At 36.1% G+C, this 17,156-nt stretch overlaps 1 protein-coding gene across 3 annotated transcripts in view; it reads right to left on the bottom strand.

The window, feature by feature from the left end:
• The window catches only part of MAP2 (microtubule associated protein 2), a 293,387-nt gene that overhangs the window by 28,097 nt on the left and 248,134 nt on the right, over window positions 1-17,156 (bottom strand). For 2 of the 3 annotated variants that reach the window (XM_004376275.3, XM_004376274.1), the window contains exons 8-9: window positions 7,347-7,408; window positions 1,591-1,738 (exon numbers count right to left, since the gene is read on the bottom strand). In XM_004376275.3, the coding sequence (XP_004376332.1) occupies window positions 1,591-1,738; window positions 7,347-7,408 (210 nt within the window). Of the gene's footprint in view, window positions 1-1,590; window positions 1,739-7,346; window positions 7,409-10,461; window positions 10,597-10,768; window positions 10,976-11,180; window positions 14,925-17,156 lie in introns of all 3 variants that reach the window. The other variant, XM_023731221.1, reaches the window with a different exon arrangement.

Here is a 17,156-nt window from a genome sequence, read left to right as displayed (position 1 = left end):
ATTTTTCTAAGGTAAAAACAGTTTCAGTGATTTCAAAATATTCTTAGTTCGTATTTAAAGGGATGCTAATACTCTATGAAACTAAACACTGTAGAGTACAATCACTCTAATTTTAACAAATGCTTTCACTGTAAGCAAGAAACACTGTTTAAGTGTCATGCAAAATAGTCACATTTAAAGTAGGCCAGGTGTTTAAATATTTTTAAAAAAGAAATCGTGGAATTAACTGTAATGTGACAATGGTAGTGATTCTCATCATTTTGTACTAATTCTTAAATGACAAAGACATTACTCTCCAAGTAATTCTACAGAGAGGTTCTCTAGTAGTATTGCCTCCAAACAAATGTAGAGAAGGCATTAAGAGCACAGGTTTTGAAGTTATCAGAGGGCTGAAAAACAAATTCAACCATTTTCTATTTGCATAGTATTGGACAAGTTAGTTAACCTCTCTAAAAATCAGTATTTCTCATCAATAGATCGAATGAGGTTATTCATATTTAGCCTTCAGCACTGTTAAAGTGAGTGAAATAATGTACCTTAAGAATTTAGCATCTATATGTGCTCAGTTTGTTGTTAGTTGTTGTTGAGTTGATTCTGACTCATGGCAACCCCGTGTGCTCAATAAATGGTAGCTATTTTTGTTGTGATAGTAAATTACTTATGAAAATAATTTGAAGCTATGTTTTACTACAGACTTAGTAGTAACCTGACATATAAGTGGGCAATGACTAGAATTTTTTTATATCCCCTATATAAACTGTAAAAATAATTGCCAACCAGTTCATCATGGGCCATCAATCAAAAGAAACATAAGCTATTGCACAGAATATGCTACATCTGCAGCTTCATTTGGAATGTAGTCTCAACAAGTTGACCAGAATGCTAGGTTTTGATTGTTGACTCTCCAGTTTGATTTTAGAACTTGGAATTCTAGTAAGACTTAAGCCTATATTGATATATATTTAAAAAATCCCTGACTACTAGTTATTTCTATTAATTACGTCTTTAGAATTTTCTTTTTTGCCCTAAATTTTGAAACAATAGAGAACATATATTCTGAGAACAATTACTTAATCTTATTGAATGAATGAGGGGAGTGGTGGTGCAGTGGTTCAATTCTGGGCCAGTATACTCAAGTACAGTCGCCATTTGTCTGTCATTGGAGGCTTGCATGTTTCTATGATGCTGAACATGCTTCAGCAGTTTCCAGACTGACAAACTAAGAAGAAAGGCCTGGCAATCTACTTCAGAAAATCAGCCAATGAAAACCCTATGGATCACAATGGTCCGATCCTGTTGTCTTGTACATGGGGTTGCCATGATTTGGTGGCCAACTTGACAGCAGCTAACAACAACAATTTAATAAATAATAGGGTGATATGATATGATAGAGGTCCTTTCCTCTAACATTGGAGGAGTTAGGCACTTGGGACCCATCTATAGTCTAGATTTTCTGAAACTTAGGATAAATATGATCTATTTTGAATGCATGTTTTATTTGAATGATATAAAAGACAAAAACATAATAATTTCTATTCCACTTAAGGCTTAAAAAAAAAAAAAAAACAAGACAAATTAAAATAAACCTACTGGTGGTCCGTCGTGCTGAAGAGGAGATGGAACTGTTGAGAGAGAAAGAATTCTCATCTCTGTCTCCTGATACACCTCGGCGAGGAGGGAGAATGGAGGAAGGTCTTGGCAAAGAAGAACGCTTTTCTGGGCTCCTGGTAGCTCCATCCTGATTGAGGAAAAGGAAGACGTTGTGTTCTTATGAATCTTTATTTTAATTCTATAAAGTGATTACATTGCTCTGACTTTTTTTTCCTCCACTATGATGGATGAATTAATTTTAAAACACACTAACAAATTTTATATACTTATAAGCATTTCTACTTCATAACTTAGAGATCATATTTTCTCAAAGGTCCAAGTCCAAACTATTTATTATATATAATGTAATTTGTTATTATTTGATTATATATAATATGATATATAATAAAATATACTACATAGCATATATAATATAATTTGTTCTTTTAGTTTATATTTAAAATTTCATGAGATAATAAAACTAGTAATAAATTAATCTTGGATAGTATATCCAGATATAGAGAGATATTTTCTATATGATTTTTTTACTGGTTAGGTTGTTAATAATTATTGAAACTTTTAATTTGTATTTGTTTCTAATACGGTCTATTGTTTATGTCTCATACACTTTAGAACTTTAAGTTTTTGCTTTCATACATTTCCTGAATCTTGTCCTATAAACTTCTCCCAAATTATATTCCTTTCTGCACCTTTTATTGACCTGCTGCCTTACCTTGTTCCCTGATTCTGAGTATGGCAAATGGTCTGTAGAGCCCGCTGAGTTGGGCTGCATTAAAAAACTGTCAGAAAATGTAGCCCTTTTAGTCGTACTAGGGCAGGCTGAGCTGTATCTTGGGGACTTTGTGCTACCCTGTAAGGCAGGAATCTTTGACAAGGTAGAATTCTAGCCGTGAAAGAAAACAAACAAAAGCACAACATAAACCAAACTATAAAGTAAAAATAAAATAAAAAGAAGCATAAACATATAAGAAATTAAATGTTTAACTTTAATAAGAATACATGATAAATGGTTATAATTAATGATAGAGATGTACATCTATGTGAGAACAAGACACTTTCATTGAACACCTCCTTTTAACTGGAACTAACTTAAGAATACTCATATACAAATGTATGCCATACATAAAAATAAAACGAATGCTAAATGATCTGACCTTACATTAATCAGGTCTAGACCAGGTTTCCATGTTATTTGATCTCCTTTACTTACAAGTGTTGTGATTGTTTATGCTTAGTACATAGCAGTGGCACGATGAATATTTATTGAGTAAATGGTGGGTGGATGGATGGATAGAAGGATGGATGGAAGGATGGAAGAATGAATAACATTGCTTAAATATGGAGGAATTGGCTTTGTGAAATTCTGAGACCAAATGGATGGTTCGATACAGGAATCTGTAAGTTTATAAGTGCACACAGAGACATAGAAGACATGACTGAAAGTATTAATGCTGTAATTTAGCCTCTGAAAGAGGGGCAGGAGAGACCCTTTCTGGGAAGAAGCAGGGTAGTGCTGAAACCTCCCACTGTTAAAGTCTAGAGCCAGAGTTTGGGACAGAAGCAGAAAAAAATATGAGCACACCTCTTTGGTGTGGACTACTTTGGGTGAACAGTCACTATAAGCCCTCTTAGGCTGAGGTGGCCACTTTTCTTCAGAGGTGAATTGCTCACGAAGAGAACACAATTTCAAGATGTTCTTATCTCTGCAATAAGCTTGGGTTATTCTGAGGCTCCAATTACAGAAAGTTTTTGGAAACAATTCCCACAATGTATATTGATATCCAATACATAGTCATATATTTAGATATATACTCCTAATATATACTATTTTCAGTGCGTTTACTTTAAAAGTGAATATTACATTCACTCTTGCTTCTGTGCCTTCTGGGGGAGAGGGGAGATAAGCTCCTCAGAGGGTGCCTTATCACATTCTGATGAGTTTAAGTGAGGTTTAGCACCATGGCCAACTCTTTGCAAATTCCAAAGTTTTTCCAAGTACTCTTGTAGAAACTGAAATCACTCCATGATGAGAAATCAAAATAATGGCCCCAAATATTGAATTCCACTTTTCAAGGATGTGTTATCAATAAAAACCACATTTTATAAAATAAGCCTTAAGATGGAAGAGTATTAGAAATATTACAAACGGAAGTTAGCAAGGTGATGATTAAAATCTTTTTTTCTAGTAAAAAAGATAATGCTTGGTGACTAAATTTTTAAGTTTTAATTGAAATTTGATATTTAATTATCTAATTTAATACCAGTATGGATAAAATGTTTTTTATGGATTTCTGTGTATAAGATCTTTAATTATTCCATTGGTCTACAATGGTACTGTATTTGGAACATATCTTGAGAGTTTCTCAGAATTGTTTCTCTAATAAACACAACCCTTAAGGTATGTACATAATTCATATATTGATAATATTTCAAGAATTTTAGAACAACATATGTTTGAGGCCTAAAAATGGGGAATTTTTTTTTTAAAGACTGAGAAAATTTCTTTTAAGACAATCTACATTGTCTTTCATCAGACAACTGTAGAGCTTATATATAATGAGTCCATTTGATGAGTAAAATGGATACTGGGACCAAGTTATATTCTAGAATTAATAACATTTTTATGCACAGACTATAGCCAGTATGATGTGTTATAAATTCTAAAAATGAAAGTCAGCACCAAAAAGATTGCCCGTAAACATCACAAGACTTAATTTATAGGTGTTGATAACTCCTGAGGAGACTGTCTACAAGTAAGTGGGTTGGATGTATGGCTTTTTGGAGAAAGCTATGATGGCATGCTACATGTCATGGGGCACTCTGTTAAAAATACAGACAAGTATGAGAAAGTCAAGGGGATATTTATAAACAAATAATATAATTTGGCTGTCACAAAAACAGCAGTTGAAACTGAGATTTTATCTCAATTTTTAACCTTCAAATCCACTTCAGCAGAGTCAGAAGCACTCACAGATTGCACACATCAATTCTTACTTTAGATACTCAGCATCTTGAGTGGGAAGTGTTATGGGGTCAGCACAAGTCATTTTCTTTTGATTGATCCCACCCACAAAAGGCTGAAAATCAAAGAACGTGACTTAGGAAAAATAATGGAGCAATTGGATTGCCTCATATTACAGAACATAACTAATGCCATGATAAAAAACAAACAAAAAAAAATCAACCAAACCAAAAGAAAAAAAGAAAGAAAGGATTGTGAATAGGTCAGGTTCATAATAATAAAGATCAGTTAAAAAAATCAGGGAGAACTACTCTGGATGTACTGAATACCAGAGATAAATCAAGTAAGAGTTAACCTTAGGGTTTTTAGGAAACATATAGGAAGAGGATGAAGTATTAGGAAGGAAAAGAGGAGGATAATAAATGAGGGAAAAAAAGAGAATGATGGTGTAACCTCTCGCCTTCAGAAAGTCTACGTGGGCACTGACAAAAGGAAAAAGTTAGCTTTGTATCAGGAAATGTATATGGTTTCTAAGTGTAAGCATTAAATGTTGATTCTTGTTGGTTTACTGGAAAACCAAGGGACTTGGAAATTTCCTAAAGATTTTCCAAACAATGTCCACTTAAAAATTCTTTTCCTAAAGGACAAAGCTCAGACTTACTTTTTATATCTGCTCCTGAAGACTTTCACCTTCCAAATAAGGTAGCCGCTGGGTTATGAACAAGATCCATTCCTGTTTCTTTGAGTCAAATGTGTAGGTTAGTCGGAACAGGGGCATATGGTTCTTATTTAGTCTTACTTTGGTGCATGAAAAGGCTCGAAGCCTTTTCAATGATTTAAAAGCTGCACTTGCAGCAATTGAAGGTGACTGTGATGAAGAATTTGTTTCCAGTAGGGGTTGGTTCAATCGTTTCAAAGTGAGGGTAAATTTACTTAACATTAGAGGGCAAGTACAAGTTACCCCTAAATCAGATGTTCATAACCCAGGGACTGCCTGTAATAATAGCAATAACAGCAACAAGTATCACTATTTATTGAATGAGTACTATGTGATACTGTGTACTGTTTTATGGAGTTACTATATTTAATTTTCATAACTAACATAATACAGGAATTTTAACCCACTTATTTTTGAAAATTAAAGCACAAGAAGTTAAGGATCATATAGCTAATAAACATTCAGGATTTAGATCTGGTCTGTTCATAGCCCTGCTCCTAACCACCGCAACTTGCTACTTCCCCATTAGAAACAGAGGTAAAGAGACACAAATCTTGAAAACACATTGTGCTCAAAATAAAGTCTAAGATTTATCAAAGCAAGAAATAGATTCTATTGTTTGCCATCTGTTCAGGAATATGTCTGAAAACACTTAAATAAAAACCAAATACTTTCTTTTATCAATGTAAAGCCTGTCAAGTTAAAGATGATATAAAAGATTGGAAATAAATCATTATTTTTCACAAAAAATAAAAAATGGAAGCCTAAAATCTCACCAGTTTTTAGAAGGCCAAACAAAAAAATTGCAATTTACATATCAGATGTGATGGCTGAGACTTGGAATACTGTAATAAGCTACTGACTGACATCATTAAAATTATTTGTTGTAATTTTAGAATTTAATTTTTTTCTGTCAATCATAAAGGAGTAAAAATACTTGATAATGACTGTATCCTGTCAGATGAAGTTCTTTAAAATAGGGTTAATAACAAAAAATAAAATTAACAAAAGGAATATAAAGGATGTATAGACATATGAAGAAATTCAACATCATTAATAAAAACAAAATTAAAACAAGACAGTATTTCATTTCCATAATTTGGCTGATATAGAAAAGAATATAGGAATATTTAGCAATAATAATGACAACTCTCATATACATTTAGAAGAAGTATAAGTGAATAGAACCCTTTTGGAGGGCAATTTGGCACATGTAACAAAAACTAAATATGGATATTGTTTTACAAACAATTATTTTACTACTAGCAAATTATCCTAAGGCAATGTGTAGAGATGTATTTATGGGTTTAGCTGAAAGGATTTCTAGAGTTAAATTGTTAAAACAACAACAAAGATGTTTGAAAGTCTAATAACAACTGATTTCAGTATATTTTTGCAGATAAATAAAATATATAGTCATTGAATAATGTACAAGATTTCTTTATGGCATGGAAGTATGTTTATTGTTTAATAAAATTCACACAGTATATGGTTCCATTTTTGTTATTAAACATATAGAGATGTATAAAAAAAAACCCCTAGGATATTTTACATCTAAATGATAACTGCAGTTATCTTTAAATATGGGAATTATAACTGATTTTTTTTTTTTTTACTTTTGATTCGTTAAATTATTGCAATCTAAATGACTTCAAGCCATTTTGTCACTGTATTATTTTTAATAAAAAACAGTTAAAATGCCTAATAAAACATAGTTTAGTGTAAATGATAACCGTTTAACTTCATGCTTTGAGAAGTAAGTAAAGTGAGCTCCCTAATTTTTGCCAGATCACCGTGCTATTTCATGTGTTTTTGTCTTTCTAATAAAGGCACAGCCTGCACTCCGACTCTGCCCTTACCAACTACCATCGTGTGTCGTTCCAGAAAGCGTTAATACATGCCGGGATGTCACAGAGAATCATTCTGGGTGTTTGAAAGATTTAAAATGACATTAAGAGTAAACATCTAAAGTCTAAATTATACCTCAAATTAAATCTGCAAATAATACAGAAAGGAACTTCAAATGAAGGAAAAGGAAAAGCTTATTTTACTCACGGAGACTTTGTCCTTTGCCTGTTTAAATACACCGGGAGCCTGAGTTGATTCACCACCCGCTGCTGTTGAAAAGGAAAGACACAAAACAAACAACCCCAAACTTAGCGGTTAAGACCACATAAATGCATTTTTCAATACCTTTTGGATATGCAGTTGCTAATGACAGGCAAAATCCTCCTTATTTTGAGAGTCAAATTCATTAACTAAAGAAACCCGTATAACATAACAGCATGTGGCTCACATGTTGTATGCTAATTAATACAACCAAGTGTTTAGCAAGCACAGGTAAGCACACCAAATAATTTTCTCTTGGCTACCAAGGTTATATTTGAATCACTACTCATGAGGATAGACCTTGCGGAGTGGAAGTTACTCACAGAACAGCAATTTGTAAGCTGTAGAACTTAAGGAAAAGGGGACTGATTGGCTTCTAGATTTGGTATGATATGCAAAAGTGTCCATGGAGACTCCCAAACTCTCTTTTTGTTCTGTAAGCTATTGGCATAGCGGCAGATGATTTTGGCATCTTATATTCTAAGCTATCATGGTCAGCCAACCCCATTCCTTCCGCACCCCTTCATTTCATAAAATAAATGACAATCATTTAATGCAAAAATGCACCCCATGAGTAGAGAGGGGAAGAAAAATAGCTTGTCAAGGAAAGAAAACACGAGAGGAGTTTTCAGTTCAGTAATATCAAACATGTTCTACACATGCACTTCCTGTATGAAATTATTACCACATCTGTTACTGTTGTTTCTCTTGCTGCTGTTTGATACTTCCGGTTTGAATTTTAAACTCCGGTATCTCTAGCATATTTCTGTTGATGACTTACCTGACTTGATTTAACTATCTCTCATGATTTAAAACAATCCTTTGTGTTTCTGAAAACCACCCATATTATTGTACTTAGAAAATAAAATATTCAAGCATGTGTGTCTACCCCACCTACCCCATTGCCTTCAAGTCCATTCCAACTCATAGTAACCCTATTAAGACAGAGTAGAACTGCCCTATAGGGTTTCCAAGGCAGTAATCTTTATGGGAGCGTAAGTTTTTCTCATGGAGTGGCTGGTGGGTTTGAACTACTGATCTTTTGGTTAGCAGCCGAGTGCTTTGATCACTGAGCCACCATAAGAGAGAAAACTTCAGCATAAATTATTTATCCTTACAAGCACTCTAAATGAGTTTCAAAAAAGTTCTTACACCATGTGCAGCACTAACACAAAAACATTAACTCTCTTCAATATGCTCTGTATAAGTTATGTAGGACTGGCTAGTAGGATTATTCACAAATTCTAGAACTGATCCTTCAAAGAAGCAGTGCAAATGATGTCTTCCTACTGCTTCTATGGTGTATTTCAAATTTCTGTGAAATAAATAGTTTGCTTTAAACTCATGACTCCCATGTTTAGTATAAGGTTTTTGCTAGAATCGTACCTTAAACTTTGACTAGAATAAGGGAAGACACTAATTAGTCCAAAGACCTTAATTTCCTTTAAAGATTGAATTTAAAAAGGCTATTAAAATTGGTAATTTGAATATCAATGTCATGTAGTCACCACATTAAACCATTGGACATTTCCTCTGAAATTCCACAATCCTGATGCCATCTTTCAGTCCTTTTAGGTAGGATATAGGATTTTTATTCCTAAATCAAGATATTCTTCTGCTTGCCCACACATCTGTCTAATTAGAAGAAAAATACCAAGTTTACAGATGCTAAAAACCTGAGCAAATGAACTAAATAAGACATAACCAAAGATTTAGAGACGTGGTGTTAATTTCTAACTCCTAACTTAGAGGAATTCCTCATTCTGAACCTTCATCACCAAGGTTTGTGTATAAGCCTTCCACTTTCAAATCCTGCCTTAGAGACCAGTTCTTGAATGACAGCACATGAGATGACTCCTATATGAAGAACACAAATACAAAATACTTTAAATTTTAGTGGCTATCACAAAACCATCAATGACCTTCATTTTCTTTCTCTCACATCAAAGATTAATGCTGCTCTTAACCTTTAAAACCATCCAAAGATTTACAGAGAGGCATTTATGATTCATAATGGAAATGAAGTTAATTCCTTTCTGAATTAGTAAACCAATATCTTATTTTGTACACTACAAGCCTGTCACTTAATAAGTGACAAAGTAAAATATATTATAAATTAAGATTATATAGTAATATTATACATATAAAATAAATACTCTCAAATTTAGAAATAAAGTTTGCATTATAGATATTTGTCTGGGCTTTTATTATACAAATAATTTGTAACATGTTTCATTCCTTCATTCCACCGCTTTTTTACTAAGTAAAAAATGAGTAAAATTGGGAGAAGACAGAGAAGTAAAAGGTAGCAAAATAGAAACAAACTTGGGATCGAAGATACTTAGTGGGGAGGAGTTTTAGAATTTGATACTGAATTATGTAGGAAAAACTGACAGTTTTGATTCAACACATTTAAGACAATCCCAATGTCAAAGTGTCAGCTAAGAGATGTAGTACAGTGATTGAAAGCCTTGCTAATTTTGGATATGAGGAACAAAATCCGATGAGATTACCAATCTCATTTTTCTTCTGTTTATTTTCATCTAAAGAAGAGTTATTTTGCAAACCACAATTTTACCCCCATTTTGCTTTTCATTTTTAATCTCTAAATCACTGTGCATTCTTGGTGAATTTTAGTAAATTCATCAACATCAGTAACAGATTTGGCAGTAACAATGTAGAAAATAGGAGAAATACACATGGGCTTAAGCATGAGGGAGGCAAAAAAGCAAAATAATGAGAATGCATACCACAATTAAACTCATCACCACCAACTAACCAAAAACACAGGATGAAAATAGGAATCCTCATAACGTGACACTAGAGCACAATGCCAAGATACAATCACGCATTGGTTAGGTCTGAATACGACAGAAATATATGAGCGGGGTTGGGGGGGTGGGATAGTGATTGATACAAGACACTTAATAGTGAAATTGTTCATGACCGCTGAGAATTCTTGGAAGAAAAACAAAATGAAGACGCTGCTACAGCAATGACATTAAATAATAAAAAAAAAAAGTCTATGTTTGCCAGCCACATTGCAGAATTGAACAGTCACCTGTCGTTTTCCGCTTAACACAGGAGAGATGAGTTGGTCTAGTATATTTGATAGCAGGTTTTAAAATGAATTTCCTGGAGGGAGAGTGGGCCTGAACTTCTGTTTTTTTACCAAGTTCAGCTTTCTTATAAACTGCTATGAATAAGAAAACACAAAAAGCATACCATCAGGAAAAAATAAACACTTGGAGCAAAACCGAAAGAAATTTCATAAATAATTAGTTACCACTGTTAGGCAGTTTCTTCTACAAAAGAACAATAATGAATTACTTTAAAAGCATTTTTAAAGAAGTGATTGTTAAATGAACCTTTTTTCCTTCTCACTTCATCTCTGGAGACTGTGCTAGGTTCCTTTTTAGCTATTTTTCTTTCAGGAGTGGAAATTCTGCCTCTCCCGGTTTTAAAGGGCTTTTCTTTTCTATGTTTCTCAAGAGATGATCTCCGAGCTTCCTTTTCAGCTTTCTCCTCTTTAGGAATAGTTTCTAACTGTTCTGTCATGATGCTCCTATCATCATCTGCGGATCAAAGCAAATCATGACAACAACAACAACGAAAACATTAGTAACAAATGCACAAAATCTCTCAAATATTTAACAAAATGCTAAATAAAGAAATAAAGGGACATTTAAAAATGTTATATTGGGGGGAAAGTATTTTTCCTACTTGGTTATTGGTTTCATTTGGGAGCAGGAAATTAAAAAACAAAAAAATAATGCACACCTTGAGTGTCCACCCAGAGGCTGTCAGCATCCATGATGGAGTCATCAATGGTGGTCTCATCTTTGTAATCGTCATAGGTTTCTGTCTTATATTCTGAGAGTGCAACCTCTTCTCTCTCAGGGGAAGCCGGAGCCTCTGGGGAGCCATCCTTGGGTTCTGCCTGGGCTTCAGCTGCCTCTTCTACTTCGACTTCTTCTTCATCATGAGGAGAGGGTCTCCTTTCCACCTCAGGCTGTTCTAGGGCTGCAAAACGTACACTGTGAGAACCAGACTCCCCTTCATCGGTTGTGGTTTGCACTACAGTGATGAAATCATCCTCAATGGTTACAACTGACTCAATTACTCCTTTGTGTTCACCGGGGCAGGTCTCCACGAATTCTTCCCTGACACCTGGGACACCCAGGTCGGTAATCTGAAGGGTATCTGAGCGAAAGAGCAGCTTATCGTATTCTCCCTGGGCTTCTATCTCTTCTTCCTCACTCTGAGCCTCTGCTGGTTCAGACACAACCCTTTCAAGCAACGGCTCTGTAACATCCGAGGGCGTGATAGATATATCTGGGGTCTCTTTGCTTTCTTCTTTTGGCAGCTGAATAAATTCCATCTGGATATCGGCTCTTTCATCTGTGGCTAAATCAGTCTCTGAAACAGCAGATGCACAGGGTATTTCCACTGAGAGTTTGATGGCAATCTCGTCTTGAATTAGAGATGACTCTGGGGATGTTTCCTTCTTGCCCTCATCAGGTTTCAAAGACTCCATGGTGAGGCTTTCATGTTCACCACTAGACTCATAGGACTCCTCTTTGTCTACAGCCTCCTGGTGTACCAAGTCAGGCTTGGCCACCTTCTCTTTGACTTCTGTCTCACTCACTTTGGTGCCTTCTTTCATGTGGCCAGACTCAACATCCATAAATGCATCTGCCTCCTGAGGCATTTTGGACGAGGGAGCCAGGTCCTTTTGGGTTTCCTCGAGTTTAAGCTCTATTCCCATTCCAGCACCCACGGTTAGCTCCGCGGTGGTCTGTCCAAAGTCACTGATTTCAACATCTAATTGACCCTGGTCAGCTTTCTCTGCAGCAAAATCCAGTTTTGGTTCAGCTTTTTTGGATGGTTCTACCTCAGCTACCTCTAGTACTGAGCTCAGACTTTCCTCTGTTTTCTCAGCCATGGGAGGTAATGTATCTTTTGATACTGCCAGTTCTTTGGCCAAAGGTTGTTCATCGGTGACTCCTAATTCAAATGTTTCAACTTTATCAGTAGCCTCTTCTGTTGTCTTGGCATGTTCTTTTGAATCAACATGTTCTTCACTTTTTTCTAGTACAGTATCCAGCTTATCATTTGTTTTCTTTTCCTGATCAAGCTCCCTACCCAGTCCTGACATAAGCGGGGATGTTTCTTTCTCAGCGCTGAACTCATCTTTGACTCTTCCAGCAGCTGCCAGTTTGACTTCAATCAAAGAAAGGTCTGTGGCTAAATCTCTTCGAACTTTATCATCAGTGCCTTCATAAAAGGAACCACTCTCCCCTGATAAATTCTCACTGTCTTGAACAGGTGATGGGAGTGGGACTGTGTATTTATTGAACACGCAGTAGCCCAGATCCTCCAGCTGACTGTCCGTTTTTACAATGACATGGTTTTCATCAGTCACTGGGGGCAAACCAGTACTCTCCTCAATCACAGTCTCTGATGGGACTGATTTCCTCCTTGCAACCTCAGCATCTGCACTAACGGAAGCTAATCTTGACCTCGTGCCGGCCAGATCTAGCATTTCTGGCAAGTCAGGGGCCATGACAGTCCCATTTTTATAATAATCTTTGGCTAGGAAAGGCGACTCACATGATGTGTCAGCTTGAATATTTTCCTCTCCTGTAGCTTTTTCTTCCTGTATCTTTTCTTCTTCCTCTTTGCTTTCTGTTGGGAAGCAAGGGGCTTTCTCCAGTGCAGGTGTTGTGGCAGGAAGGTAATCATCTTCTTCATCCATACTTCCACTAGTATTGGTTAGAATATCAGAAGCCAGAGGAGAAAGATCATGTCCCCGACCAAAGTTAAATCCAAGGGCTATGGAATCGAGGCAAGACATGGGCAAATTGATTGACATGCTTCTTTGTTCTATTGCAGACCTACCACCAAGTCCTAAACTTCTGCTTAGTGTCAAATCATCCTTATTCTTACTGTGGAGATCCCTTTTCTCCCCATACACTTTTGGATCAATAGTGAACATTCTTTCTTGAGGAGAACTGGGTTCTTCAGGTAAATCAGATGGATAACTCTGTGCAAGAGTGCTGTACCCTGTTTCTTGTGCTGCAGCATGGGGTTGGTGTTCTTTTTCTGCCTGAATTTCCTCCTCACCATTTTTATACATGGGAGATATAGTATCAAAAGACTCATGGGCACTTTCTCTTGTGTCACTCAGTTCATAGTAATCACTGCCTGGCTGAATGCTTTTTGTCACTTCTTCTTTCAAGGCAGATGTTTCAAAGTACTTGGACATCCCTGACTTATCTTCATAAAATGGCAGGTCAAGCTCAGATGATGTTGCAGCCCCGACCCTTTCGACCTTATCTTTGTCAGCAACTTTCTCTTCAAATAGTTCCTGGATTGAACTCTTTTCACTTAGTGCACATGGTTCAGTCAACACTTTCTCCAATGTTTTAGAGGTCATGGCTGAATCTGTAACTGCTTGCTCCAGACTTAGAGGGAATGAGTCCTGTTTTAACATATCTGTGGTAGGCTCTCGACCTTTCTGTTCTTCTTTTGAGACAGTATGGTCTGTGGTGGTCTGAATTATGCCTGTTTCATCATCTGTCAGTTTTGGAGGTTCGCTGTCTTTTGGCACAGCTTCTTTGTCAGGGATGGTAATTTTTTCTTCAAACTTTAGCTGAGATTCCTTTTCAGTAAGCGCAGGTTCCTGTCCACTGGGGGTGGAAGTCTCTTCTTTCTGCATACTTTCTTCCTTTATAGCCCCCTTTTCTTCCCCTGAAACTTTCTCTGTGATACATTCTTCCATAATAGGAATGTCAGTGTCCTTGGGTGAGGTAATTGCCACTGAGGTTGGTGTTTCTGCTGTTTTGTCAGGTTTATCCATAAGGGTTTCTTCAACTTTGGAAGTATCTTTGGCAGTCTCTGGGCCACTGGCTTCTTCCAGAGATTTTTTGTTATCTGGCTGTAAAAGGACAGGAGGGAAGGGTGATGTTGTTGCAACTATTTGATTCTTCATGACATCTAAAGGAAGAGTGAAGCTTCCACCTTGAAAGGGACTTGGCATGGGAGAGTCAAATTGTTTCCCTTCCCATTTTGGGATATCTTCAAGCACATCTTTTTCCTTCATTGGTGTTAGGGGACCAGGAGATACTGGAGCAACTAAACCCCACTCATCCTTTTTGGCTTCCATTGGCATTTCAATGAACCAGTCCTTCTGCTCTTTTTGAGCTGGAGGCTCTGCAGGGATGCCAATGCCAGGTACTACTAGGCTTGGTTCTGTCTTCTGTTTTAAGTCTTCTGGACTAGCATCAAGAGTGTGCCCAAATAGACTGGGAGGTACTTTTTCTTCTTCTTTGCCTTGTATGTCCTTTTCATCAGGGGATGTTTTAGTCGTCTCAGGCTGAGAAACTAAGGCAGCATTTTCAAGGTCTTCACCAGGCTTACTTTGCTTTTCTGACTCCTTTGCTTTCTGGTCTAATGGCTCGGTTGTAGAAGGACTCAATTCCTGTTGATCATGGAACTCCATCTTCAAGGCTGTAAATAAATCTGAAGTAATTGGGTGGATTTTTAAACAGATAATAGGCAATTGCTTTCAGGCAGTAAGCTTAAAACTATATTTTGAAATGATAAATGAATGGTAGTGTAAAAAAGAAAAACTATGAAACATGCAAGCATGCCACCCATTTAAAAATCAATATGAAAATGTCAGGACTGAGATATACATGAATTATTGCTAAAATAAACTCCCATTGTAAATTAATGAGTACAGTAATTGTAATAAGAGTATACTTTTGAATACTCTTCCATCTTCTTTGCTTACTTTTTGTCTCTCCTAAACATTATATGATGTGTAATTTAGTAGAAAAAATTTCATGTGCCTTTCAGAGATAAAAATGATAAACTAAGGAATATTGAATAAGTACCTAATATAGGGTACAAAAGAATACATTTGAAGTACTAAATATGTGTAAGAATTGATTTTTACTAACTTTTTCATTTGTTTTCTCATTTAAAAGTTAATTGGCAGGCCATGGACAGAAGGCCAATTAATTCATAATGATATGAATGTCAATAGTTTCAGGATCACCTGATCAGCAAATGCCAGGACCAATTTTTTGGGCATCGGGAGGTTTTATACAACATCAATGTTTAAATTTCATTCAATTCTCATCTGCATATAGGTTTAAGAAAATACAAATTATATTATTATTACTGGAAAGTTGTATGAGTAGAGTAACAACATTTTTAAAAGAATCAATTACTAATATACTTTTCTCTCCATGGTCATGACCTCATTCCCTGGAACTCGACCAACTGGAGAAGCACTGCCTAGTAATGGCTTTAGAAATGCTTCCCAGAAATTGAATGACAAATTTTTATTTATTTTTCATTCACCAATCCGAAAGGCTTCAGAGTCCGACTTGTGTTTTAAAGTTAAGGGTATTTCTCTGTGGTCAGTAGGGCTAAAGGTAATCATTTAGAAACGATTTGAGGAAAAATAATAAAATTAACCATCTCTCGAAGAGCAAGTGTATGGATCATCATTACCTTATATACTTGTGTGTCCTGTTGTAACAATAGAAAAGAAATACTTCATGAACTTGTAATAAAGATTAGATGAATGAAAACTTAAGAAATATGGGGATGATCAAAAGGAGTTGGCTGCCATGAAGAGGAAATGATATGAGAAGCATCAGCAAGAGCTTTTAAGGAAACCAAACCAGTATTCATTGAAGCATAAAAAAGATAGCACGTTGTGGTTGCAAACAAAAACGATTCTACCATTAAGCCTCTATGTGCCAAAGTCCAAGTCAACAACTCTATGATTTGAAAGAAAAGCATGTGAATTGCTGTCCCAAAAATAAAAATAAACATAGACATGTATTAGCAATGTGACTGGCAAACATTTGAGATGAGTAAAAAAAAATAAAAATAAAAAAAGGTCACATAGCATCATCAGCCTGGCTGCAAAGCGTATTGTACCATGGCAAAGTAAAATCAGAAAACAGCTACAGCAGTGAAAAACCAAGCTGTCGTACAGCATCTGCGCAAGCCACACTCACTACTCGGTAAGCCTAACACAGTGGTCTTGTGATCATAAGACCGAGCGATGAAATAGCGTTGAAAAGGCATCAGGTTGATAAGCTGCTAGAGAGATCATTTGCAACAAAACACATGCAAGTCCTAAGAAAGACACACCTTCCTTGGCAGAGGAAGGAGTTTTTACTTCCGGAGACACCTCTGTGATCTCCTTTACACTTTTCTCAAGTGGGGCCCCTGCTGGGGCACTCTCTTCAGGAACTACTTTGGCCTTCTCACTAGACTCCACGTGGCCCTCACTGAGGTCCTTGGGTTGGTCTGAGGACTTAGGAGCCCCACACTCTCTCCCAGGAAGAGCAGCAGGTTTCTCTTCCTCAGCCATGAGACCCTCTAGCGTTTCTTCTTCTTAGGGATGAAAAAGATGTTGACATCATGACCACAGAACAATACACAAAACGACAGAAATATTATCCAAGGAACACTTTCAGCTCCATTATAATGAGAACCTCAGGGGTTTTTTTCTTTCACCATTTGGATGAGGCTATTAATATTCTTATGAAACATATGTTATGTGTTGGTTGGAAAATTATTATGTATAATCTGTTAATAATGATGCCTTCTGAATTCTCATTAAAAGGCTGTTTATTTTAAAAATTGAGAGCTGAAAGAGTTTTATTGCTCTATTTCCCTTAGTGGAAATGGCAGTAAGCTGAACACATGTGGAAAGCTTGCTGGGAA

Source organism: Trichechus manatus, unplaced genomic scaffold (genome assembly GCF_000243295.1).
Source record: "Trichechus manatus latirostris isolate Lorelei unplaced genomic scaffold, TriManLat1.0 scaffold00041, whole genome shotgun sequence".
NCBI lineage: Eukaryota > Metazoa > Chordata > Mammalia > Sirenia > Trichechidae > Trichechus > Trichechus manatus.
This window is presented reverse-complemented; position numbering and strand designations above follow the sequence as displayed.